The sequence below is a fragment of the Lepidochelys kempii genome, chromosome 13, assembly GCF_965140265.1.
Source record: "Lepidochelys kempii isolate rLepKem1 chromosome 13, rLepKem1.hap2, whole genome shotgun sequence".
NCBI lineage: Eukaryota > Metazoa > Chordata > Testudines > Cheloniidae > Lepidochelys > Lepidochelys kempii.
In genome coordinates, this window is record NC_133268.1 from 31,247,052 (window position 1) to 31,273,493 (window position 26,442).

General features: G+C 50.6%; 1 protein-coding gene across 6 annotated transcripts in view; it reads left to right on the top strand.

The window, feature by feature from the left end:
* Nucleotides 1-26,442, top strand: part of LOC140897398 (fer-1-like protein 4) — a 160,462-nt gene that overhangs the window by 27,574 nt on the left and 106,446 nt on the right. For all 6 annotated transcript variants that reach the window (XR_012154720.1, XM_073310004.1, XM_073310005.1 and 3 more), the window contains 9 exons: nt 439-494; nt 3,548-3,636; nt 5,310-5,409; nt 21,241-21,332; nt 22,060-22,101; nt 22,242-22,403; nt 23,304-23,364; nt 24,532-24,663; nt 25,195-25,257. Coding sequence is in view for 5 of the 6 variants with exons in the window: in XM_073310002.1 (XP_073166103.1) it covers nt 439-494; nt 3,548-3,636; nt 5,310-5,409; nt 21,241-21,332; nt 22,060-22,101; nt 22,242-22,403; nt 23,304-23,364; nt 24,532-24,663; nt 25,195-25,257 (797 nt within the window). In the remaining variant the exon portion in view is untranslated. The remainder of the gene's footprint in view (nt 1-438; nt 495-3,547; nt 3,637-5,309; nt 5,410-21,240; nt 21,333-22,059; nt 22,102-22,241; nt 22,404-23,303; nt 23,365-24,531; nt 24,664-25,194; nt 25,258-26,442) is intronic.

Below are 26,442 nucleotides of genomic sequence, written 5' to 3' on the forward strand. Positions count from 1 at the left end.
CCCCATTGGGGAAGCTCACTTAATATGGGCTGCGGGGGGCCCAGGGACCAGGTGGGAGTGATCAGGATCAGCTTAGTGCTGAAGGGAGGAGATGGCAGGGAAACACCCCCAGTATCGAATCTGCCATGGTTCCCTCTGCTGGAAGATGGAGGAGGGGAGCTTCAGCTCCAGCAGGAGTCCCTGGGTCCCCACACACTAGCCAGTACCCACATGCTGCAGCCTGGGACAGCTGAAATGAACATGAGACCCAGTCCTGAGATGTGCTGAGCACTCCAGCACTGGGCCCTTAATGAATTAGGCATAGCTTTGGCATAGCTAAGTGTTCTGGCCTCTCAACTGGCAGATTTTGTATTTCCTGGCAGTTGGGGCCCAGAACCAGGAGGAGGAAACACTGCATGTGACCATTGTCTTAACATTCTGCGTGTGTTGTTTCCCCAGGGTTTATTCAGAAGACGAAGAAGGTTCGCTGTGGCCAGGAAGCTGTCTTCGGAGAGGTAAGGTAGCATGGGACAGCAAGTGTCTTCAGTGTGCGGGGCTAGGCTGAGCCATCTCTTCATATCCTTGGTGAAGCCCTGCCCAGGCTCGCCCTGCGGTGACCAGATGAGCTGGATCTGTAAGGAGCCTGACTCAGTCCTGCTGTCCTGGGGCTCTGAAATGAAGCAAATGGCCAAGAAGGGTTCAGCTCCAGGCAGTCCTTAAGCCCCGCACTGCAACCTCAGGCCCGTGGAGTCCTGGAGCAGGGTGGAGATGGGGTTGCAGGGGTGGGAGGGTGTCAGTTATCATTCAATGGATTTTTGTAAAAGAAAATTACCAAACACAAAAGAATGTCATGGGCTTGGCAAGGAGGTGCAGCTCCTCAACCCCGGCAGCAATGTAGCTGCAGCTCTAGAACAATGGCGTTTCCAGAGGAAAGATCCCAAGTCATTTACAAGCTATAAATAGAGAAATAACCAGCCCGGCTGCCGTGTCCCCAGGCTGGGAGGCTCGCTCCCTGCTGCGGTGCAGATGCACCCCTAGAGACCAGTGCTACTTGCAAGCTGAAGCAAGGGGGACAGTGTCTCCCCTTGCTGTCTCATTGCAGTGCGCTGGGTCTCACTGGGCCGTTGGAGGGGTGTGAAGGAACGCGTCCTTCCCCCTGCAGGTTTGCAGCACGGTCATTGACGCTGACATGGTGACTCTTGGAGGAAGGCGCGGAGGGAAGCACCCGCTGACTTCGATAAGCGCAGGCTTTCTAGTATCCAAGGGCCAGATTTTCATAGGTAGTGAGGCCTTGTAGGTTCTGTCTACACTGCAGTAAGACAGCTGCAGCTGACCCTGTTGGCTGGCTTGGGCTCCTGGAGCTTGGGCTGCGGGGCTGGTTAATTGTGAGGGATGGCTGGGGGGAGGAGATGGGGAGCGAGGGGTGTCCGGCAGAGGGGAAGGGATGGGGAGCGAGGGGTGGCCGGGGGAGGGGATGGGGAGCGAGGGGTGTCCGGCAGAGGGGAAGGGATGGGGAGTGAGAGAGGGGAAGGGATGGGGAGCGAAGGAGAGGAGGGGAGGGGCAGGGGAGGGGATGGGGAACGAGGGGTGGCCGAGAGGAGGAGTTGAGGGGGGCGCGGGTAGGAGAGGCTCTCTCAGTCACACCATGGAAACGGCAGGTGTGGTCCATGGATGTTACAGGCTGCACAGCTGCCCGGCTCCTTAGGGTCAGGTTCTCCCTCTCTCGGGGGCTGTTCACACCCACCTGCCCAGTCCCTGGAGAGCTGGGATCCCAGAGGCGGCTCTGGCCCTGCCTGCACAGTGCTCCAGCCCCTCCTCACCCAGGTCTCTGTGCTGTGAGGGGCGCCTGGAGGTGGGGCGCCGGCCCTGCCCACGCTCCTCTAGGAGGGATGGGCCCAGCAAGCCTTTTCAGTCTGTGGCAGGAACAGCCTCGCTGAGTGCATGAGTTGGCCGGTTCGTGGTGAAAGCGACTCCCCATTGCCCTGGTTCTGCGGGAGGCTGAGGCTCCCAGGCGAGAGAACCCCGAATCTGGCTGTCAGGTGTGGGGAGCGGTGCAACGCAGCCTCCTTTCCGGGTTGGGGAGTCCAGCTGGACCCAGAGCGTCAGAGCGTGGCGGGAAACCTGCTGCTTTGGAAGCTGCACGTTGCCCTGGGGGCCCACAGAGGGAAGCAGGGCGCACAGGGCAGCCGGCCCCTGGCTGGGGAACAGCCTGCCCTGCCCTCTCTCTGTGTGGGCTGCCCTCTCATGCCCAGCACAGTGCTCTGCGGTGGCACTTAGTGACCCCGGGGGGCTGGGCCATGTTCTCAGCACACCTGGAGTCCCTTGGCAGGGCTTTCTGGCTGCTCCTGTTTGTACTTAACATTACTTCCCTCCTGCCTCTCCAGTGTTTGTTATCAAGAAACTGAAAATGCGGAAGGGAGTAATGCTAAATATAGACAGGAGCGGCCAGAAAGCCCTACCCGGGGCTGAGTCCCAGAAGTGTCACTACTGGGACCTGGGGCAAGTTCAGGGTGAGGGTGGCTGACAAGGGGAGGTGGGGAAATGGGTGCACACCCTGTTTTATAGGGTGTAAAGGCGGGGTTTTCAGCCAGAGGGGGGATTCTGCTTGTTTTTACTTTGGGAATTCAGATCTCACCCCACTTTTCCCTGGTAGACTCCAGGGCTGACTGGAGAGCTGGGAGGCTTATGAAATCAGAGACCCTAGGTAAGCACAGCTAAGTGGTGGAGAGAGAGGGAGCTTTAGGCCTAATATTTGAAACACTTTGAACTGAATTTGTTTTTTTTATTGCCTGTTTAATTCAAGTGCCTGAATAAACAGTGTGAAGGAAAGCTCTGTTAAACACTCAGCACCCAGCCCCCTCCAATAAGGCTAAAGAAGTCCCAGTTCACTTCTCTGAGTCCTCCAACTAGACCTCCAGCAAAACCATGGGAACAGGAGACTTGAGACCTAAACAGGGAGAATGTCCGCTGCCCAGAATAGTCAGTCTCCCTCCTCTGTCCCCCCAGCCCATGCCTAGCGCTGCAGGGCCCTGGGGCAGTGCTGGGGGCCAGGTGACCTGGCTCATCCTCCAGTTGGCTCACCTCTCCTTTTCCGCTCTTGGCTGCGGGATGGAATTGGGCTTATTTTGCAATTTATATTTTAGCAATTTTATTTTGTAGCCCCGCAACCCCTCACTAGCTGTCTTTCCACAGGGCCTCACGCCCAGTGGAAGGGCGAGGAGGGGAAGGCAGTGGGTGTCCCAGCTCTCACTTGGAACACATGGGGTCTTCATGTTCTAGGGCTTGGCTAGACCAGGCAAAGAGCTCGAGTCCCTGGAGCTCCTCAGGTGCCCACCACTGAAAGGCTCTACCCCAAAGAAGACTCTGGGGCCGTGAAGCCAATGGGGTGTATATTCTCACTCATCCAGGGGTTTATTACAGAATCTCTCACTAGAGTGGGAGCGTTGGGAGGAAAATAACCCTAGGCCCTAGGAAATGGGGACAAATTGAGAATTAATGGTGATCCCCTGTGTCTGTGAGGTGCTGCAGAAGCTCTGAAAATTCACCGTATGTTTGTGTTTGTTTTTAGCTCTTTCGCTGGCCACATTATGGGAAGCTCATTATGGAAGAGATGCTGCTAGTTAAAGTTTACAACTGCAGTAAAGTTTTCAGTAACAGGTAGGTTCTTGTAAACTGGATGACCTGGGTAAATAGAGGCTGGTTCACCTGACATTAATCCCAGAAAAAATCACGCAAAACCTGATATGGGATGCAGTTGGGAAAGACTGAAAGGATCAGAACATAACGCCAGTGAGCGTGTGTATGTTTTAGGGAACATAGGTCTTGTCAAACAAACTTGATTTTTTTATGAGATTGCAGGTTTGGTTGAGAGAGGCACCCTGGTGATGTCATATACCTCGACTTCTGTAAGGTGCTGGGCTTAGCACCACACAACGGTCTGATTAAAAACTTAACATGGTACAAAATCAATGTAGCACATATTGGATGGGTTGATAATTGGCTAACTGATAGATCTTAAAATGCAATTGTAAATAGGGAATCATCATCTAACGAAGGGGTTTCTAGAGGGGTCTTGTTCTTGGCCCAATGCTCTTGAATATCTTTATGATCAGGAAGAAAATATAAAATCATTGCTGGTAAAGATGGCAGATGACACAGATACTGGCAGAGTGGTATGTAATGATGGGGGCAGATCAGTTATCTAGACTGATCTGGGTTGCTTGGTAACCCAAACAACATACAGTTTATAATATAAGATCATACATCTAGGAGCAAAGAACATAGGTCATGCTTAGAGGATGTGGGACTATCTGGAAAGCAGTGATTCTGAAAAGGACTTAGGGATCACGGTGGATAATTAACAGAACATAAGTTCCCAGTGAGATGTTGTAACTAAAGAATATTGAGTCGGATTAGGGAGGTGGTAGTGACCTCTATATACAACATTTTTGGTGAGCCCATTACTGGATACTGCGCATAGTTCTGCTGTTCAAAAATAATGTTGACACATTGGAAAGGGCTCAGAAAAAAGCTACAAGAATAACCTGAGGCCTGGAAAATCTGCCTTACAGTGAGAGACTTAGGAAGTTCAATCTATTTAGAGAAGATTAAGAGATGGTGTGATCATGATCTCTAAGTACCTGCAAAGAGAGAAGATTTCTGATATCAGGGAGCTCTTTAATCTAGAAGAAAAAGGCATAACGAGATCCAGTGGCTGGAAGCTGAAACTAGATAAATTCAGGCTAAAAATAAGTTCACCAGCAAGGGTAATTAGCCACTGGAACAGCTGACCAAGTGCGTGATGGATTCTCTGTCACCTTCAGATTGGAGGTTTTTAAAAAAAATTCTGCTCTAGCTCAACCACAAAGCATTGGGCTGCTGCAGGAACCTCTGGGGGAAGTTCTCAGGCCTATGCTGTGCCGGAGGTCAGACTAGATCATGGCGGTCCCATCTGGCCTTAACAGCTACAGTTCCTGGTTTTGTAATGTTTGGTTCTGAGATAATCACAACATCCCTGTAATGTCTTTACCCTATCTCTTATTTCTTTCCCCTCCATCTGTTTGTGGGAAGATGTAACACACAGTGTCTTTGTTCTTTGTTCACATACATTAGTATAGGATATAAGAGTATCAAAAGTCAAACCCAAAATTCTATCTCAGGCCTATATACTAACAGACCTCCAGGAAATACTCTGGTAATATTATAGATACAACCACGATGTGAGTTGTCAGGGTGGAGACTGTACGATGAGCTACCTCCTCAGCTCTGATAACTAGCTGAGACTGAAACCACAATGGAATGTTCCCCCTCTGACTGTTGTTTTGTTGTAGACTGCTTGGTACCTTAGTCATCAGCCTTCAGCACCTAGTGACATCTGGACGCCTGACGCTCAGAGAGGCCCTCGTTGACAAGAACCACAGCATCACTGGGGTAAGGCATGTGGTTATCGTAGCATTGGTTAGATGTTAGAAAGCACCAAAGGAGAGAGCACCAGGACACCAGCAGGGTCCCAGATGCACAGCCAGCAAATGTCTGACTTGTTAAAGTTTGTCCTGCTCTCCCGTGCTCTGATTTCCTCATATCAGAAAATATCCAGCAACTCTGTGTAACTTGGTTAAGGCCTCATCCTGTCAGAGATCAAGAACAGTTTAGACAAGACATTATTGGGAATGAGGTACTGAAAAGTCCTGCAGAATGCTGGGCTTGATATGGCCTCGTGGGGTCTTTTCCAAGCCTATTGACTAGGACATTTTTCTATGTGAATATGCACCAAATAACAGTTGTAATGAGACGTTGCTAGAGGCTACTCTGCTGTGCTGTCCTTTATGATCTGAACTGAGGTCATCCCAGGTGCTTCCTGTTGCTCTTGCTGAAATGTGGCTTTTTTGTGGCTCATTAGTTTTCACATTGACAATCTATCATATTAGTTGATACTAAATAGGCCCGAGTGTGTATAAATCCTTGAATTTGCTTAAAGCTGAACCATAGCGCAGGGCTATGAGGTCTTACTAGGCAGCCTGGCCAACCAGGTCAGAGGACTGGGATCTGAGTTAAGGACAGAGAAGCAGAGCTGCATGGAGATGGGGACGTCACTGTGAACCAAGGCCAGAGGCCAGCCCCTCAGCTGATGTAAATCAACACCAGTTTATGCCAGCTGAGGACTGGCTGTTTGTTTTTAAAAATAGAAACAAGTACAAAATTGTAATAGAAAATGATTTTGATTGAAAGAAGTAGAAACGTGGGAATTCTGTTCATTTTCATTCTGGGTCTCTCTGAGACAGACCGTGTGTCCTGGGAGCCAGGGGGGCTCAAAGGAACTAGATGGATGGTGAATTAGAAACACGAGCAATTACAAAGCAAACACAGAGAGGATTTATTAATGTGTCAGTTTCGAGCTGGAAGCTCTGCCAGGGGTGTGGCTCAGTGGTAGCAAAGGTATTCATTTGCGACTGGGAGGCTGGAATGTGGGCAGCCTAATCAGAGAAGTGGCTGGGGAGAAGCTGGGAGGTATCACAATGCGTTGGAGTGTGGGAGCAAATATAGAATGATGAGGCAGCAGCAGAGACAGACACTGAGAAGTTCTTTGAAGCAGATCTGTCTGCCAGATGTGTCGGCACATTGGGAACATCCCGAATGGTTCCCGGGGGACTAAGTAGCCTGCTAAGGCTGATGGGGATCGGCATTGGCTTCTATGGCTCCAGGGTGGGCTGAGCCCCCAGCAAGCCTCAGGCTCAGGAGTGTGGCAATGGCCCCCACTGAGCCTCCATACTACATGGAAGCTCAGGTTCCCAGCAGCCCTTGGGCATCCTGGACTAAGCTCACCACAGTGGAAAACGATAACACAGTTCATAATTTTGCATTCGTTAGCTATGTTTTGGGGTTGGCCCTGGATCTGAGGGAGGGGACCCAGAGATCTGTCTCCTTCTTCTGGCTTTTTTTTGTTACAAATGGTCAAATAAAGAAGTTACACTGCTGGAACTGCATTTAACACGGGGTTTTTATGGAGCCATTATCCATGAACCGCTTGTCCAATTCACTTCTAGCTTAGCAGGGAGATTCTACCCCAGTCCCAGGGCTAATGTAACAATTTGGAGGCTGATGTGACTTTTTGGGTCAATTGTGGTTGCGGAGTAAAATAGCACTTAGATTGGAAACCTAATTGTGGAATACCAGTTGCCACTCCACAACTCGCAGTGCTGCAGAGGAGCAAGATCTCTCCCGCTGAAGTTACAGGCTACGCTTCCTTTGCCTGCAGTAGAACTTTACGTTAACCTCACGTGTCTGGAGATTAGCTCATTTAATTGTTCATTCGATCCTGACTGGCAGGTCCCCTCAGCCAGTGCTAAACAGTCACTCCAAACTTGGGAAAGGCCTACTGCATAAAGATGGGAAATCTCTTCTTGCGCTTGCTGTATAGCAACCTAGATTGTTATGACTCAGGGAAAAATACCTGCTGAGATGGTCTGTGAGATGATTCTGAACCCCGGGCAAGTGAACAGCTGTGGGAGTGAGATTTTCCTCAAAGCAGAACAGCCACAGCCTGATCACCTCTAGACAGAGCGACCTGGAGTATGCTCCCCTTGTTTGTTCACATAGTACATTGCAGTGGTATTGTCAGTGGATATGTGAACCACTGAGTCTCTGATATGGTCCTGAAAAGCGCAGCATTCTTTGTAGATGGCCCAAAGCTCCAGCTCATTGATATGGAATGAGACCTCCTGAGCCATATCTGAAGGGGACAAAAGCGCAACCTTGCAAACTGGACCACCTGCGTGCAAGTGGACATGCAGCCCAAGAGCCTCAGACACGTCCAGACTATCGTGGCAGGCTGAGACTACAGACTGAGGCAAAGCTGCTGAATGGTCTGAAAATGGTCGGTCAGCAGAAATGCTCTCGATATCTTGGAACCTAACAGGGGCCCAAAGAACTCAATGTTCTGAATGGGAGCCAAGGTCGACTTTCCGGTGTTTAACATGAGACCCAGAAGGCCAAGCAAGCACAGCGTGGTGCCGACGTGAGTGAGAACTTCCTTTGTGGCTCTGCCCTTCAGTAACCAGTCATCCAGACATGGGAAGATGTGAATTCCCTCCTTCCTGACCTACGCTGTAGCAACAACCATGCATTTGGTAAAAACCTAGGAGGCAGAAGAGAGGCCAGATGGGAGCACTGTGCACTGAAAGTGGCGCTCTGCCATGACAAATTGAAGGAACTCTTTGTGGCTCAGCAAAATCACCACATGAACCTAGGTGTCCTGATGGTCCAGAGCACAAACCAGTCATTCTGAGACAACGTGGGGAGGGCAGTCGATAGTGTGACCATTTGGAACCTCATGTACCTGATGTATTTGTTGAGGCCGCAAAGGTAGGTAGGTCTCACCCCTCCCTTGGATTTGGGTATCGGGAAGTACCGGGAGTAGGAGCTGTGACTGCAGTGTTGCAACAAGAACCTCCTTCACTGCTCCCAAAGCCACTAGAGAGCAGACCTGCTTGAGGAGCAGTATCTTGTGAGAAGGGTCCCCAGAAGGACGGGGAGGGAGGGTGGGAGGAGGTGTGAAGAGGAACTGGATGGCAGATCCCAATCTGCTGGTGCTTAGGACCCAGCTCTTGGTGGTGATGGAGCCCCAAGCAATGTGAAAGCGGGCCAGCCTGTCCACTGAGGGGGGAAAGGAGGAAGAAGGAGCCAGGGCCAGATTAATCTTTTGTAGGCCCCAGCGTCTGGACCATGGCCCCGCCCCCTGCCTGCTCTGTCCTGAGGCCCTGCCCCTGCTTGGCCTCTTCCTCCTGAGGCCTCCCCGCTGCTTGCACGAGGGGAGGGGGCGGAGAGAAGCAAGCAGCAGGAGGGGGCATAGAGGAGCAAACAATGGGCAGGGCCTTGTGGGGAAGAAGCCGAGTCTCGTGGCCCGCAATCAGCTTACCCTGATGGGCTGCCCGCAGGCCAGAGGTTGCCCACCACCGCGGTACTGGGAAGAGCAATGACTGGAACAGTGCTCTGGACCAAGGAGTCAAAATGGACGCTTGGAGGGTGCCAAGGGAGTGTGTGTGAACTGTCTGAACCCTGAACCTGACTGCTTTCTCCTGTGGTCTCTATCCCTCTTTCTTGGGTTGTCCTATTGCCTCGGATGAGGGAAAGACTGAGCAAACGTGCGCTGTGGATGATACTACTGTTGCTGTTGAATTCCACAGTAGCACCTCTGCGCCTCCAGCATGCACACCCCAGGACCAGAGGGTAGCCCTGGAGTCCCAGAAGGAGTGGAGCATCTCATCGGTCTTGTCCAAAAATAGCGTTTGGCTATCGAAGGGCTAATCCTCGATGGCTTGCTGGACATCGGGGGCAATGCGCGAATTGTGTAGCCAGGAAGCTGCCCTCACAGTGGCCAAGGTGTCCACGATATGTAGCACGGACTGCAAGGACGTCTTAGCCACCAAGCAGCCCTCAGTGACAAATGCCTGAAGTTCCTCTTGGGAGGCCTTGGGCAGCTGGACTGCGAACTTTGACACAGCTGGTCAAGTGATGAAATAGTGCTGAGACAGCGAGACTTGCTGGTTAGCAATTCGCAACTGTAAGGAAGAGGAGGTGTAAATCTTCTGCCCAGGAGATCCAATTGTTTAAAGTCCCTGTCCTTAGAGGTGGACTTGACCCTGCCCTGCTGGACTCTGTTATTCATTGCAGTTCTGACTAGGGAATTTGGGGCCAGATGGGAGTAAAACCCCTCAAATCCCTGTGTGGGAATGAAATAGTGCTTCTCCAGGTGGTATTGAAGTCGGTGCGCTCCAGAGGGCCTTAGCTGGTTCAAGGAGTGCATCACTGATAGGAAGGGTGACTCTCCCTGAGGCGGATGGTTGCAGGATAGCCACTCATTTCTGGTTGGTATCTTTCAAGAATTCTGCTTTGATTCCAAGGGAAGCAGCTACACTACACAAAAGATCTTGGTAGGCCTTAAAGTTCTCCGGTGCCGAAGGGAAGGAAGAGCCAGAGAGTACAGCATTGTCTGGAGATGAAGACGAGACCTTTAAGTGGGCCAGAGCCAGATCCTGTTCCAGGGCTGATGGACCTGGATGGGACGACGACTGTTTTCAGAGTAGCAGCCGTGTTAGTCTGTATTTGCAAAAAGAAAAGGAGTACTTGTGGCACCTTAGAGACTAACCAATTTATTTGAGCATAAGCTTTCGTGAGCTACAGCTCACTTCATTGGATTCATAAAGTGGAAAATGCAGTGAGGATGTTTTATACACACAGACCATGAAAAAATGGGTGTTTATCACTTCAAAAGGTTTTCTCTCCCCCCAACCCACTCTCCTGCTGGTAATAGCTTATCTAAAGTGATCACTCTCCTTACAATGTGTATGATAATCAAGGTGGGCCATTTCCAGGGTTTAACAAGAACGTCTGAGGAACAGTGGGGGTGGGGGGGTAGGAAAAAACAAGGGGAAATAGGTTACCTTGCATAATGACTTAGCCACTCCCAGTCTCTATTCAAGCCTAAGTTAATTGTATCCAATTTGCAAATGAATTCCAATTCAGCAGTCTCTCTCTGGAGTCTGGTTTTGAAGTTTTTCTGTTGTAATATCGCAACTTTCATGTCTGTAATCGTGTGACCAGAGAGACTGAAGTGTTCTCTGACTGGTTTATGAATGTTATAATTCTTGACATCTGATTTGTGTCCATTTATTCTTTTACGTAGAGACTGTCTAGTTTGACCAATGTACATGGCAGAGGGGCATTGCTTGCACATGATGATCACGTTGGTAGATGTGCAGGTGAACGAGCCTCTGATAGTGTGGCTGATGTTATTAGGCCCTGTGATGGTGTCCCCTGAATAAATATGTGGGCACAGTTGGCAACGGGCTTTGTTGCAAGGATAGGTTCCTGGGTTAGTGGTTCTGTTGCATGGTATGTAGTTGCTGGTGAGTATTTGCTTCAGGTTGGGGGGCTGTCTGTAGGCAAGGACTGGCCTGTCTCCCAAGATTTGTGAGATTGATGGGTCGTCCTTCAGGATCGGTTGTAGATCCTTGATGGTGCATTGGAGAGGTTTTAGTTGGGGGCTGAAGGTGACGGCTAGTGGCATTCTGTTATTTTCTTTGTTGGGCCTGTCCTGTAGTAGGTGACTTCTGGGTACTCTTCTGGCTCTGTCAATCTGTTTCTTCACTTCCGCAGGTGGGTATTGTAGTTGTAAGAATGCTTGCTAGAGATCTTGTAGGTGTTTGTCTCTGTCTGAGGGGTTGGAGCAAATGCAGTTGTATCGTAGAGCTTGGCTGTAGACAATGGACCGTGTGTTGTGGTTTGGGTGAAAGCTGGAGGCATGTAGGTAGGAATAGCGATCAGTAGGTTTCCGGTATAGGGTGGCGTTTATGTGACCATTGCTTATTAGCACTGTAGTGTCCAGGAAGTGGATCTCTTGTGTGGACTGGTCCAGGCTGAGGTTGATGGTGGGATGGAAATTGTTGAAATCATGGTGGAATTCCTCAAGGGCTTCTTTTCCATGGGTCCAGATGATGAAGATGTCATCAATATTGCGCAAGTACAGTAGGGGCATTAGGGGATGAGAGCTGAGGAAGCGTTGTTCTAAGTCAGCCATAAAAATGTTGGCATACTGTGGGGCCATGCGGGTACCCATAACAGTGCCGCTGATTTGAAGGTATACATTGTCCCCAAATGTGAAATAGTTATGGGTGAGGACAAAGTCACAAAGTTCAGCCACCGGGTTTGCCGTGACATTATCGGGGATAGTGTTCCTGATGGCTTGTAGTCCATCTTTGTGTGGAATGTTGGTGTAGAGGGCTTCTACATCCATAGTGGCCAGGATGGTATTTTCAGGAAGATCACCGATGGATTGTAGTTTCCTTAGGAAGTCAGTGGTGTCTCGAAGATAGCTGGGAGTGCTGGTAGCATAGGGCCTGACGACTCTGAAGGCTCTGCAGGGAGGAGGACTGCTGGTGCCAGGCCTGCAGGACTGAGGAGCATCCCAGGGAATCCATGGAGGCCACTGACATGGATAAGGCATTGGTGGCCAGTAGGTGCTAGGTCAGTGGCCTCCATCTTGACCACAAGACATGTGCCAATTCTAATACCTGTAACGGGCTGTCAACGGCCCCTGATGCTGGTCATGTGATGGAGAGCAGGAAGATGATGATCCCGACTCAGACACAGAGGAGTCTTGGGATCCGAGAGATAAGGGCGGAGCGAGACCACAGGGAGTGAGTCACCGGTCTGACTCCTCCATTGCCAGAAGGAGGCAGGAAGGGGCATTGCTGACGGAAGCAGTACCACTGGTACTGAGTATGCTGATGCTGGAAGCAGTGTCAGTGCCGAAGTGAGTAGCAGTACCGGAGTGCCTGACGGTACCGATGCTGAGGCCAGTGAAAGTCGCCACGGAAGCCTTTGCAGTGTCAATGTTTCCCGGTACCGAGGTCCCCCATACTGATCCCGGTACCGGCCCTGCCTCCACAGCCTGTGAAAGGGGAAGATTGGGGTGTGGTGCCGACAGACGCAAGGGCTCAGGAGCTCAGTCAGTCGATGGGGCTATAGATCAGTGATTCTCAACCAGGGGTATGCGTGCCTCTGGGGTACACAGACGTCTTCCAGGGGGTACATCAACTCATCTAGATATTTTCTTATTTTTACAATAAGCTACATAAAAAGCACTAGCAAAGTCAGTATAAACTAAGATTTCATACAGACGAAATGAGAAAGTCAGCAATTTTTCAGTGATAGTGTTGTGACACTTCTGTATTTCTCTGTCTGATTTTGTAAGCAAGTAATTTTTAAGTGAGGTGAAACCTGGGGTAAGCAAGATAAATCAGACTCCTGAAAGGGGTACAGTAGTCTGGAAAGGTTGAGAGCCATTGCTGTAGATGATGCAGCCCTAGCAAAGTCCTGGACCAAAGGAGAGGTCAGGACTGAAAGGCAGGGGTGGTCTGTAGCTGCCTGATATGCTGCTGATGTGGAAACGGTACTGGCATCTCCCTCACTGGTACCTGTCTCAATGGACACCCAGAGGCTGGAACCGGAGTCATGGTACAGAGTTTCTAACCTCCCTACTTGGTACCAGGGAAGGGTTTAGAGGCACCTGCGCCAATCTGTGTGGACTCCATGCTGGTCCACGCTTTTCCTGGGGGAGGTGGAAGAGTCATCCTGAGATCTGGAGTGGTCTAGATTGGTCTTACGTGACCTTTTCCTCAGCGCTGTCAGTGGGGAATGGGTCCTCCATTTCTTGGAGAGGTGCCTGCTCTGGAATATGAAGTGTCAGAGCTCTCAGAACCTGAGGAGAATCTCTGACCTAATAGGGCCTTGGTGCCAAAGCAGGCTGCGTGTCCATTCGAGGAGAGTTTGAGAGCATGGTGTGCTGGGATGTTTTTGTCCGTCATGGTGACCTGGCCAAAGAGCATACAAAACCGCTTTTGAATGTAGTGAGAGATTTGAGGAGGGCCAGAGCTCTGCAAGATTATGGCATTTCATACAAAGTCAAACCACTTTATGCTCAGGATTTGGTGAGGATGACACATATGGAATGTATCAAGCCGCTCCAAGTCTGCTTCTAGGAGGGTTCAGGTTTCTGACCCATATAGCAGTACAGGCAGGACCCAGCTTTGATAGATCCTGAACTGTCTCTCCGTGCAGAGACATTTTTTGCATCCACAGGTGAGACATGGACTTCATGCAGGAGCGGTAAGACCTATTTGTTGGAGGATGTCCAGTTTGCTGTGAACACTTTAATTCTGTTTGCAGCCTATGTAGGCGAACTTGTCAATACTCTCCACAGTGCATGACAGCATCGTCGGCATAGTCTTAGCTGGTGAATGTTTCTTGACCAGCCTTGATTCTGACATGTGGAGCGGCATGTCCTAATATCCAGTTGATAGCTTGACCTAATGGTGCCAGGGCAGCAATACATTCCTGTCACATGTGAGGTTGTGTTGAGGGCAGTGAACCAATGCGCACAATTGCAATGGGACTGGTGTGAAAATTGCGTGCCAGATTTAGCAGAACATCTGGGATGCCAACTCTTTTTAGTGCAAGCCAAAGCTCTCACCTGTCGACCAAATCAAAAGCAGGCTTGATTTGATGTCGATATATGGCACGTGGAGTGGGCAGTTAAATGCTTGGTGCAGTCAGAAGCTGGAAGCTAAGAACAGCATCCATTATCAACTGCCCAGCAGTGAAACTTGATTGTTGTGGATGACAATGTCTGTCAAGGAGTGGCTGCATCCTACCAAGCAGGACGTGAGTGAAGACCCTTACGGCGACTGTAGCAATGGGATTAGCCGGTAGTTGCCACATTTGGTGTAAGATCCTGTACCCTTGTACAGGGATGCTATGATGCCGTCTTTCCATTTTGCTGGCACTTGGCCTGATTCCCGCACTTTTAAGAACAGTTGATGCAGGCCAATGCTCGCTGTTTCTGAGGCATTTTTGAGCAGCTCAGGTGGAATACTATCAGGTCCAGCAGCATGTCGATTCCATAACTGTTGGATGGCCTTTTGTACTTCCTCGAGCGATGGAGGATCAGTATTCATCCCTGGGTGTGCTGCTGTATGGTTAGCCAGGTCATATCGCTCTGGATAGTTGTTGACAGGTGTGTGCTTTCATCATGTGTTTTCCATCTGTCCAGGTCCTCGTTGGATAATGAGTAGGGAGAGCTGTCTGGTTTTGTGATGAGGATGTTAGAAGATGTTTATGGCTGCCAGCCAGGTTCGCGATAGCTTTGTAGGCAGGACAGGTTGTTATACTTCAGGCTGTCCTCTGCTTTGTCGGCCAGGGAATTGATACAGATCTCACAGTCATGTTGTGCTAAGGCCTGGAAAATGCCTTTCAACTGTTTAGGTTTACAGACAGCTCCCTGCTTGTGTACTGCCTTTTTCGCTCATCTATCAAAGTCCTCTTCAGAAAGCCAAGGTGTCTTGTGTGACTTTCTGAAGCCGATTGTTCCAGAAGCAGCCTGTGATATAGTGTTACGTATACCACTCAATGCGATCTCCATGTGGTCTGAGTGGTCATGTGCTCTTTAACAGCTGGTGTGTATTTCACAGCTTTAACAGGATCCTTGGCGAGACACTGGACATTGCTAGTTTGCAAGGGTTTCACATCCCAGAAACTCTCCACCTTTCTCCCTGGTGTCAGGCATGGGTGTCAGGCAGTCAGGCCTGATGGTTGGAGCAGAGGTTGAAGCCGGGTGGTTAGAGTCCATGGACAAGCCAAATCAGTACCATAGCTGGAGTCCAGATGCAGGCCAAGGTCAGAGCTGGGGGTCAGGAGGTGGATGCAGGGTGGAGCAGGTCAGTAATAGGGCTGGAGCAAGGTCAGGGTAGGACATGGGCAAGGCTGGAACAGGGATCAGGCCAGGAAAAGGAACCGGATCTGGAGCAGGCTGGGAGTCTAGAGAGTCTGCTTCACAGTAAGGCCACAGGAGGGTTCCTGGCTGGGTAGTGCTGTTGCATGGACTAACTTGCAGCTCTGGCATTGGGGAAATATCTGAGTCTGGGGGTCAGCTGACCCAGGCTCTGCTCAGGCATAGGCTGCTGCCGCATGCCTGAGGGCTGAGTCACTTGCAGGCTCTGTTGGATGGGAGGTCAGTGCAGCTGAGAGAGCAGCCCTGCTATGGCTGGAGGTTTGCCTCACACCAGGCTTCTGCAGCCACGTACCCTGCACTTCCAAGAGATGCCTGTCAGCTTGGTATCCAAACGCTGAAATTCCCACCCTGGGCTATGCCTCTCCGTATGGACACTGATGGTCTGCCTGGCCTTGTGTCTCCCTCCAGCAACCAGGATCTCTGTTTCTGACCAGAGGTTCTCATGAACATCATGTTAATTTGGGGTCAGGCTGCTTATCCCAAGGGACTGTGGAGAAAGCCATTCCTATCCCAGTGTGGCACTCCCAGCTCCTGTCCCACTGCCTCTGAAGCTTTAGGCCAAGACAGCTTTTTTCTGGTTCTCCTCCTCTTTGTTATTATCTTTCTCTCCTCCTACATGCAAGGCTAGTCCCAAAGCAAAGCACACCAAACCCCTGAAGAAAAACACTCTCACCCTTCTGACGAGGAGGAAATTGTGACAGATTGGATCACAGAAACCCCCTTTGGGACAGCCACCTGATGGGCTGAGACTTAACCTCTGAGCCTGTTTCCCCTGCCAGCTTGGGACTTCAGTGCCCTGCCTGGTTGTGCCAGACACGCTAGCCTGCTACAAACCCGGACCCAGGTCTGAACCACATCCCCCAAAAACTGCAGGCTTAACTGAAAACAGCCTAAGCAGTGCTCCTGTCTCCAGCACCCAGATGCCCAGTTCCCAATGGGGTCCAAACCCCACATAAATCCGTTTTACCCTGTATAAAGCTTATACAGGGTAAACTCATAAATTGTTCACCCTCTATAACACTGATAGAGAGAGATACACAGCTGTTTGCCCCCCCAGGTATTAATACATACTCTGGGTTAATTAATAAAATCACTTTTTACTTATTAAATACAAAAAGTAGGATTTAAGCGGTTCCAAGTAACAACAGACAGAACAAAGTGAATTACCAAGAAAAATAAAATAAAACATGCAAGTCTAAGCCTAATACAGTAAGAAAACTGAATACAGATAAAAATCTCACCCTCAGAGATATTTCAGTAAGCTTCTTTCACAGACTGGACACCTTCCTAGTCTTTGCACAATCCTTTTCCCTGAAACAGTCCTCTTTCCAGCTCAGGTGGTAGCTAGGGGATTTCTCATGACTGCAGTCTCTCTTGTTCTGTTCCACCCCTTATACATCTTTTGCATAAGGCAGGAATCCTTTGTCCCTCTCTGGGTTCCCACCCCTCCTTCTAAATGGAAAAGCACCAGGTTAAAGATAGATTCCAGTTCAGGTGACATGGTCACATGTCACTGTAAGACTTCATTACCCACTTGCCAGCACACAGGTATACAGGAAGACTTACAAGTAAACACAGCCATCTACAGTCAACTGTCAATATGCAGTGATATCACTTGCTTCCTGTTCTGAAGTCTTATATTGCAACCATATGGGCTAGAGCAGTGGTTCTCAACCTGTTTACCATTGTGGGCCACATAGGCAGCTCTCTGTTATGTGGGCTGCATCCACACAATATATATACTATCTGTACGGCCCTGAGCATGTCACATGGCCCGCAGCTGTGTGCTGATCGGGCCACAAGTGGCTGCAGGTTGAGAACCACTCGGCTAAAGTCTTCCTTTTTTGAAGGAAAGCTGAAATTCTGCAGTCTAAGGTGGTAGGATCCTGAAAAAAGTAGTGGCTTGCAACACCTGCACCTGCAGAGAACCAATAGGTCAGACGGGGCCTTCTCCTGCTTTCCAGCCGCTGACTTGATTGAAGATATTTCCTGTGTGCTCCTCTGCTAGGTGTGGAGGTAGGGGTGAAAGTAATATAAACTTCTTTCTGGTAAGGGGGCCCAGCTCTGGGCCCCAGAAGGGGCGGGCCTTAGGCGGAAGGGGCGGGGCCTCAGGTGGAAGGGGCAGGGCTGGGGTCAGCCTCCCCCAGCCAGCCCATCCTAGCTGCCTGACTCCAGCCTGGCACTTTTAAATCGCCGGCCCCGGGGAAACTGCCCCTTTTGCCCTGCTCCTGTCGGGGGGCGGGGAAGGGGCAGCAACAGCTGTGTTTTAACATCCGCTGTGTACGAGCCAGTACCGGCTTCTTACCAGTACACCGTACTGGCCCACTTTCACCCCTGTGTGGAGGTGCACATGGTTCTCACAGAAACGTCCCGGAGGGGAGGATCTATTAATGGGGATTCTCTATATTCTGGTAAGGAGAAGAGGCTGGAAGATGATCAAGTACAAGTAGGAACTGGCGAGAAACTGTCAAATGCAAAAAAGTTGCATTCAGTGACATCACATAATGGCAGACAGCTAACAAGTGACAAATGTTCTAGGTGCTTATATAGAAATGCTAGACGTCTAAATACTAAGATGGGTGAAATTGAGTGCCTGGTATTAAATGAGGATATTGATATAATAGGCATCACAGAACCTTGGTGGAATGATGGAAATCAATGGGACACACTAATACTAGGGTACAAAATATACAGGAATGACCGAGGAGGTTGTGCTGGTGGGGGAGTGGCACTATATGTGAAAGAAAGAGTAGAGTCAAATGTAGTAAAAATATCAAATGAATCAAACTATGCCACAGAATCTCTATGGATAGTAATTCCAGGCTTGAATAAAAAGAATATAGCATTAGGAATATACTGCCGGCCACCTGACCAGGATGCTGATGGAGACTGAAATGCTCCAGGAGATTTAGAGAGGTTATAAAATTTAGAAGACTCAATAATAAGGATATGATTTAATCATGAAGGTTACGGAAGTCACGGATTCTGCAGCGGCAGGGCTGGAGCAGCGGCCCCCGGGCTGAAGCAGCTGCCAGAGGTCGGCCCTAGGCAGCGCTTTGACTGTTAGTCTCTCCCTTGCCCCTCCCCCAAGTATTTTTATTAAAAGTCAGGACAGGTCACAGGCTTCTGTGAATTTTTTTTTATTGCCCATGACCTGTCTGTGACTTTTACTAAAAATACCTGACAGAATCTTAACCTTACTCAATAATACTGGTTTCAGAGTGGTAGCCGTGTCAGTCTGTATCAGCAAAAACAACAAGGAGTCCTTGTGGCACCTTAGAGACTAACAAATTTATTTGGGCATAAGCTTTCGTGAGCTATAATCAGAGGTGAAAGTAAGCTGGTACACCCCGGTACAGCGTACCGGCAAGAGCTGGTGTGCCATACCGGGGTGGATCGGCTTCCCCAGGCGCACTTTAAAGGGCCTGCGGCTCCCAGCTGCGGCTGGAGCCCCAGGCCCTTTAAATTGCTGCCAGAGCCCTGCTGCCGGAGCCCTGAAGTAGCAGCCCGCGGGGCTGGGGCAGCAATTTAAAGGGCCTGGGGTGGTAGCGATGGCCGAGCCCTGGGCCCTTTAAATCGTCCCCAGAGCCCCGCCACTGCTTCTCCAGGGCTCCAGCAGGCTCCGGGGACGATTTAAAGGGCCCAGGGTGGTAGCGGTGACCGGAGCCCCGTCCCCGGAGCCCTGCTGCTGGAGCCCTGGGGAAGAATTACAAAGGGAGCTCACAAAACTGGGCAACAAAATGGCAAATGAAATTCAACGTTGATAAATGCAAAGTAGTGGACATTGGAAAACATAATCCCAGCTATATATACACAATGATGGGGTCTAAATTAGCTGTTATCACTCAAGAAAGAGATCTTGGCGACATTGTGGATAGTTCTCTGAAAACATCCACTTAATGTGCAGCAGCTGGTCAGAAAAGCAAACAGAATGTTGGGAACTGTTCGGAAAGGGATAGATAATAAGACAGAAAATATCACAAGGCCACTATATAAATACATGGTATGCCCAGATCTTGAATACTGCCTGCAGTTCTGGTTGCCCCACCTCAAAAAAGAAACGTTACAATTTGAAAAAAAAAACAGTGAGGGGGAACAAAAATGATTAGGGGTATGGAACAGTGTCCGTATGAGGAGAGCGTAATAAGACTGGGAGTTTTCAGCTTGGAAAAGAGACGATTAGGGGATATGATGGAGGTCTATAAAATCATGACTGGTGTGGAGAAAGTAAATAAGGAAATGTTATTTACTCCTTTACATAACACAAGACCCAAAGGTCACCCAATGACATTAACAGGCAGTAGGTTTAAAACAAACGAAAGGAAGTATTTCTTCACACAACACACAGTCAACCGGTGGAACTCTTTGTCAGAGGATGTTGTGAAGGCCAAGACTATAACAGGGTTCAAAAAAGAACTAGACAAGTTCCTGGAGGGAAGAAAGAGATTTGATGTCTATTATAACAAGAAGTTAAAGTATTTTTTTACATGGTTTAAGCAAGATGTGATTTTTTTGTGGTAAAAATTATGTCTGAATTCGGTTTATATATATATTAATTATTAATTCAGGGGGTCTCTACTTTTTTCTTTCTGAGGCCCCCCCATCATACTATAAAAACTCCATGGCCCAGCCATGCCACAGCAACCGGTTTTCTGCTTGTAAAAGCCAGGGCCGGAGTTAGGGGGTAGCAAACAGGGCAACTGCCTGGGGCCTCGTGCCACAGGAGCCCCCTGTGAAGCCACATTGCTCAGGCTTCGACTTCAGCCCTGTGTGGCAAAGTTAAGGCCTGGGCTTCAGCCCCATGCAGCGGGACTTCGGCTTTCCGCCGAGGGCCCCAGTGAGTCTAATGCTGGCCCTACTTGGCGGACCCCCTGAAACCTGCTCACAGCCCCCGCGGGCTCCGGACCCCTGGCTGAGAGCTTCTGTGTTAATTGACAGTATTTTTTTTTTTTTGGTAGCATGGGGGAATCTGTCTGTCTTGAAGGATTTGAGGGGACTAAGGTTTTGCAGGTGGTAGTGGGATAAAAATGCACGAAACAGTGATAGAGCAGGTGGGAATGGGCATAGTGGGGCGGGACGGGAGAGGGATTTTAAAAAATTGTCCCATGCAGGGCTCTAGCCTCTACCACCTGAGCATACTTTCCTTCTCTTTCTCACTTGTGGACAGAAGATCTCTCTCAGCTTTCAGGTGTAGAGAGCCACAGCTGAATGAAGTCCATAGGAGCTGCAATATCTCTGATTGGATGTCCCCAAACTGAGTAATTGCTGGTTGTTTCTGAAAATTGTAGCCATAGTGCCATTCCTGCTCCCACTCCAACTGATGTCAGTGGCAAAGCTGCCCCCTCTTTTGACCTCCGGGAGCTGCAGGTGAAGTTTATGTAACAGCATTGCTGGTTAAATCCACCTCCCCTAGGTGGCGGTTTAGAACAGATTCGCTAACTTCGTTATTAGCACATTTTCAACCCTATTTTGCATCAAGTGAAGGCAAAGACAGTAATGGTTAAAGCCATATTAGCTGGTCATGACCAAGCCCTGGGACCCTCTCTCATTTCCCAGTTTGCACAACCCCTCAAAGCCTGTGCACCAAGCCCATGGGGGAAAGCTGCTAATGGTGCATTTTAAACTTGGAAACCTGAGCTTAGCTTAGTTTCCATTTGTCCCTGGGTTTGGGAAACTGCAGGGAGCTGTGGCTGGAAGTGGTATTGGGCAAGTACAGTATCGTCTGTTGAACCATCAGACAGGGATTCTGCACAGCCAGGCTGCCTGTTCCGCTGGCCAGTCAGGAAGGAAAGCCCTTGACAGCTTTCTTCACTTTTCCTTCTTATTTGTAATGTCCTTTCTCCTCCCCTTTGGTGTGTCACTGGGCAGTCTCTGGCTGCTGTGCCCTTCATGCATGTTGCTCTTTCCCTTCCTAGATCTATATCGAGCTAGATCTGCGCTACCAGCCTCCTGATGGCTCAGCGGGTACATGGCATGAAGAGGATTTTGTCTACCAGATGAAAGACAGGTACTGAAAATAATGGAAGAGGAAAAAATCAGGCTGCTTCTGCACTCCCATCCTTGTTCCCTTAGGGCCTGTCTGCAGTGGCTTTTTACAGTGCTAGTGGGATGGTTTGAGACAGATTGCCTGGTCAGACATAACTGTTTTAGCTGTGTGTAAGATCAGTGCAGAAGTCCAGACTACTCACCGGGACGTGGGATTGCAAACCACTTGGCAGGCATGGGGTAGGTGTCAGCATCCAACAGAGCTGCAGCCTTGTCTTTTTCAACACTGGGCGGATAGCCTGCACCTCCCTTCAGTGATGGCTGGTCCGTGCTGCCCTGCAGAAGACCATGCAAGTAGGAAAGGCACTAGTCAAAGTGAGAAGGGACGAAGGGTTACAGTGGAGACAGGGGTAAGTAAGTACTGGTCCTGGCAATCCCCAGAGGCTGTGCAAGATGGCACACAGACTGGCAATGTGGTGTGGGTGCAGAGGAGTCATAAGAGGGAGTTGTCATGGCTGTCTTTGCTCTGAAATTCTGACCTGAGGAGCTCAGAGGTTACAGCGGCAGGTGTGGAGTAAGGAGGTGGCCAGATAGTTATGCTGTACAGAGTCTGTGCAGTCTCTGCAATGAAAACAAAGGCCTTACAACAGGGAGCAGTTCAGTTAAAGCGAGAGCAGACTCGGAAGCATGTGTTTGGTGAACAGCAATAACGGGCTCGCTGTTTTGACTAGTGTTTCTGTGTCTTGCAGCTCCGAGTTAATTATCCGCAATGCTGGATTCGAGGAGCTGCAGTAAGTACCCTGGGAGGCTGTGCCCTCTCGGAGCAATGGGCAGGTGCTCGGGGATCAGAGAAGCAATGCTTCCTTGATTGACTCCCTGCTTTTGCCAGGGCAGCCTCACACGAGGCTGACAAGTATGTATGTGTTTCCAGGACAGCTGACGTGAAGCGAGCTCATGAGCTGGATAGGAAGGCCACGGCACTGGGCAGGAAGCTGGTGAAGGGCCTGGAGAGTGATGAGGAGGAGGAGGAGGAGGAGTACGACGATGAGTCTGATATGGAGTTCTTGGGCATCGTCTTCAGCCCTGTCAAGAGGTACCTGGCACATGCTCCTCTTCTCTCCCCCCGGCAAGGGTCAGTGCTCTGCATGGCCTTTCGCTTGGTGAAGGTGTGGGTCTCTCCACACAGCCGGGCCCGGGGCCCACCCCCACTGTGCTGGGGTACTCTGAGGAGCTGAGTCTTACCCACAGGGCCCTGGGGGTTCAGTCCAGCCTTGTTTACCCTTCCTGCAGCTTGTAGCGTAGCTGGGGGGGAGCGGGGCAGCAGCCGCTCCCCCTCTGAGCACAAGTGGCGCCTTGTCAATGTCTTGGCACCTTTTAAATTTTCCCCGGTTGAGGGAACAGGGGGAGCGATCCAAAAAAAGAGGTGCCACCCACTGCGGCACCTTTACTCACCCGGCGGCGGCACCTTGGTGGCGGGACCTTCACTCGCTCCGGGTCTTCGGCAGCGGGACCGTCCGTGCCACCGGGGACAGCCGGCGCGAGTGAGGGCCGGCCGCTGGGTGAGTAACAGCGCCGCAGTGGGTGGGGCCATTTTTTTGGATCGCTCCCCCTGGCTACGCGTCTGCCTGCAGCCTGTGTCTGTGTGTGCAGCCAGGCTGTGGGGTTTCTGCTCTCCAGTAGCAGGACATGATGGTGCCCTTGGAGAAATGTGGCCTCTTCATGGAGCCTCCAGCTGAGCCACCTATGGAGGGTGGTTGCTTGGAATTGCTGGGGCTGCCTGGGAGGAGTGTTTGGAGTTCCCTTTCCCCGTGCTCGTGTCTTGGCTGATGGGCCCTTGGTCTCCAGCCATTACCGCTCCACCGTAGGGGCGTAACTGGGTGATCAGTGCCAGTGGGCAATGACGCTACTTCTGCGCGTGTGCAGGCTGCAACCCCAGTAAGTTACAGGAGGGTTTTGCTTAGAGGCCAACTCAGCTAGTTTGTTTCCCTTGCAGCCGTTCCAGACGCCTCTGCAAGTGGGACCTGTTTGCCACTCCTAGACCACAAAGCTTCCAGGTATTGTACTGAAGACCTGCAAGTCATGTGCCTCCCCCTTGGATCCCTGCCCTGAGCCAGGTCTGCTATGGTCAGGGCAGCTAACCGCCAGGCGAGTGTCTCCCTTCAATGTGTAACAGACAGGCAGGCCGCCATTGTCTCTGCCCCTCCGCCCTCTCCAAGGAACAGTCCGGCAGTTCCTCTTTGCCACATCCCTGCTTCCTATTCTATGTTAATCACATACTGGCCTCAGCAGAGCTCTCCTTTCCTCGTCTGATGTATAAGCTCTTAAACGCCTACATTTCCAACCCCACTGGCCGGGCCCAGATGGGTGTCGATATTTCCTTTCATTGCTGGTGGGGTTTCTCCATGCGGAGGCTGAGAGTCTGTGTGAACATTCTGCACGGGATGGAACTGGTTCCAGAATGCATCCTTTGAACAGTGTGAGCCAGGATTCTTACTGGGCTATAAAGTTAGATATGAGTTTAAGGGAGATTAGAAACTGTGAACCCAATGTGGGGAGACCCATCAGCCTCTTGCTGTCTCAGCTGTTAAACAGCGCCCTGTAGTTTAATAATAACAACAGTAATCGTGCTTCTGTAGCTCTTTGCATCCTCCAAGTGCAGTGTAGATATTAACTGGCCCTCATAGCCCACCTGGCAGGGGTTTTCATTCCCATCTTAGGGACGAGCAAACAGACACACGGAGATGCCACTGTATCCCAGCAATGAACATGGCCCCAGGAGGTTACGCAGCTGGCTTGAGCCCCACTGCCACTCAGTAGTGGAACCGCCACTCCCAGGCCAGCTTGACCGTGCTGCAGGGGCAGTGCCCATTCGGGCTGTAAATGTTACGGTTCTCTAACCGCTGGCTATTTTACAGTGTTTCTCTGGACACTCTAGGGAACGCCTAGAATATTAGGGGTGGAAAGGTAACTTGGATTGTCGTCTTTGATTTCCCATTTGTCCTGCTCCTCCTGAGCATGCCGTCACATGTCTAAGGCGGGAAGTGATGCTAATGAGCGCAGGGCATTTTAAAAAGCAGTGAAGGGTCATGGGCTAACGGGTGGGCTGTGTCTCTGGAAGAGCTGGCTGCAGGAAGGAAACAGGCGAGCTTTCCTCTCATTGGTGGCACTCCCAGCTCCTTCAAAAGGACCCGTCAGTGCATTCCTTTCCCGTCTTTCCACAGATCGGGATCAATGTCATTGAAGCCCAGAAGCTGGTGGGGGTGAACATTGACCCCTTTGTGGTGGTGAAGGTTGGAGAAGAGAAAAGGCACACAGCAACGCAAAAGTCAACGAACTGCCCCTTTTACAATGAGGTACATGGGGTGGGCCAGGGATCTTATTGGTAGAGTGTCCAGAGCCACCTGCACAGGTCACGGTGCAAAGAAGGGACCAGGGACACTGCCGTGTGGCTGAGAGCAGGCTGTGCTGCTGTTACTCTCCACAGCCCGAGTCACAACACGAGCACTGCTTACCCCCAACCAGGGTCAGGCAGCGCGCAGAGCCCTGCCTACACCCAACCAGGGTCACGTGGCGCGCAGAGCCCTGCCTACACCCAACCAGGGTCACGTGGCGCGCACGGCCCTGCTTACCCCCAACCAGGGTCGGGCGGAGCGCGCGGCCCTGCTTACCCCCAATCAGGGTCGGGCGGAGCGCGCGGCTCTGCTTACCCCCAACCAGGGTCGGGCGGAGCGCGCGGCCCTGCCCGTACCCAACCAGGGTCGGGCGGAGCGCGCAGCACCTCCACAGCTGCTGAGCCTCATTCAAGATACACTTGACATGGCTGTGTCCAATCTCGGGGTTGCGATGGGAGCGCTTTGCTCAGTTTTCTCTCTCTTCTCTTGCAGTATTTTGTGTTTGAATTTCATGAACCAAGGGAAGTTTTATTTCACAGACTCATAGAGATTTCCGTAAGTATGCCCTGCTGTCCGCACCCCTTTGAGTCACATTGGCAAGAATCTGTGTAATGGCAACAACTGACGTGCTGCACTGAGGTGCCGTGTGTGTGTGTTTATGGCAGCACCTTCCACCTGGAGTTCTTCAGGCTCTTGTACAAAGTTAGGGCACCAGTATTACCCTCCTTTTACAGGTGGGGAAATTGCGCCACAGACGAGTTAAAGCACCTGTCCAGCATCACACAGCAAGTCAGTGGAAGAGTTGGAAATAAATCTCAAGGGGTCTGACTCTCATCTCTTACTTTAGCCAGTAGACAATGCTGCCTTCCTTGTAGGTAACACGGGCTATATGTGTAGCTATAGGGTCTGCTCCAAAGCCCATTGTAATCAATAGCAGTTTGTAACCCACTTTACATCTTACGTGTTGGTACTGATTGGGCCACAGCATCCGATCACGTCGCTCTCCCCACTGCACGCAGTTTGTCAGTCTCCTGCTTTCATAGTGCCCCACAGGGTTACATCTGCTTGGCAAATGCCAGTTGTAGTTTTATACCGTTAAGCTATTTCAGCACAACTGTTCGTAGGGGTTACCTAACCCTCCAGCTGAGACTGACCCAAGGGAGAGTTCCTCCCCAGCCTTGACTGAGCCCCCAAGGGAGAACCAAGCGCCCCTTCCTCACAGTAAAATATCAGGAGAAATGTGCCCAGATTCTTTCCCCCAGTTCATTTTTCCATTTCCGGCTGTACTTACTTGTCGCAGTGTAGTTGTAGCCGTGTCGGTCCCAGGATATTAGACAAGGAGGGTGAGGTAATAGATTTATTGGACCAACTTCTGTTGGGGAGAGAAAAGCTGTCGAGCCACACAGAGCTCTTCCTCTGGTCCAGGAAAGGTCACGGGGCACTCTACCTTGAATGGGTCCTAGAATATGAGCTAACTAATTCTGCTAAACAATCGGTTCCACCTGGCATGTAGCTGGGACACTCGGAGAACCTCTCCCAGACCTGAGGAAAAGCTTATAAAAGATATTACCTCACCCACTTTGTCTCTTGGAGAGGAGTTGACATTTTGTAGCAGTTTTGCTCCTCCTAGTAAGGGCATGAGCTGCTCTCAGTCCCAGTCAGATGGAGATTGAAGCCAGTGGTTCCCATTGCCTGTCCCCTGGCCTGCAGAGGGGTGTAACATGCTGGTGGGAAGGAGGG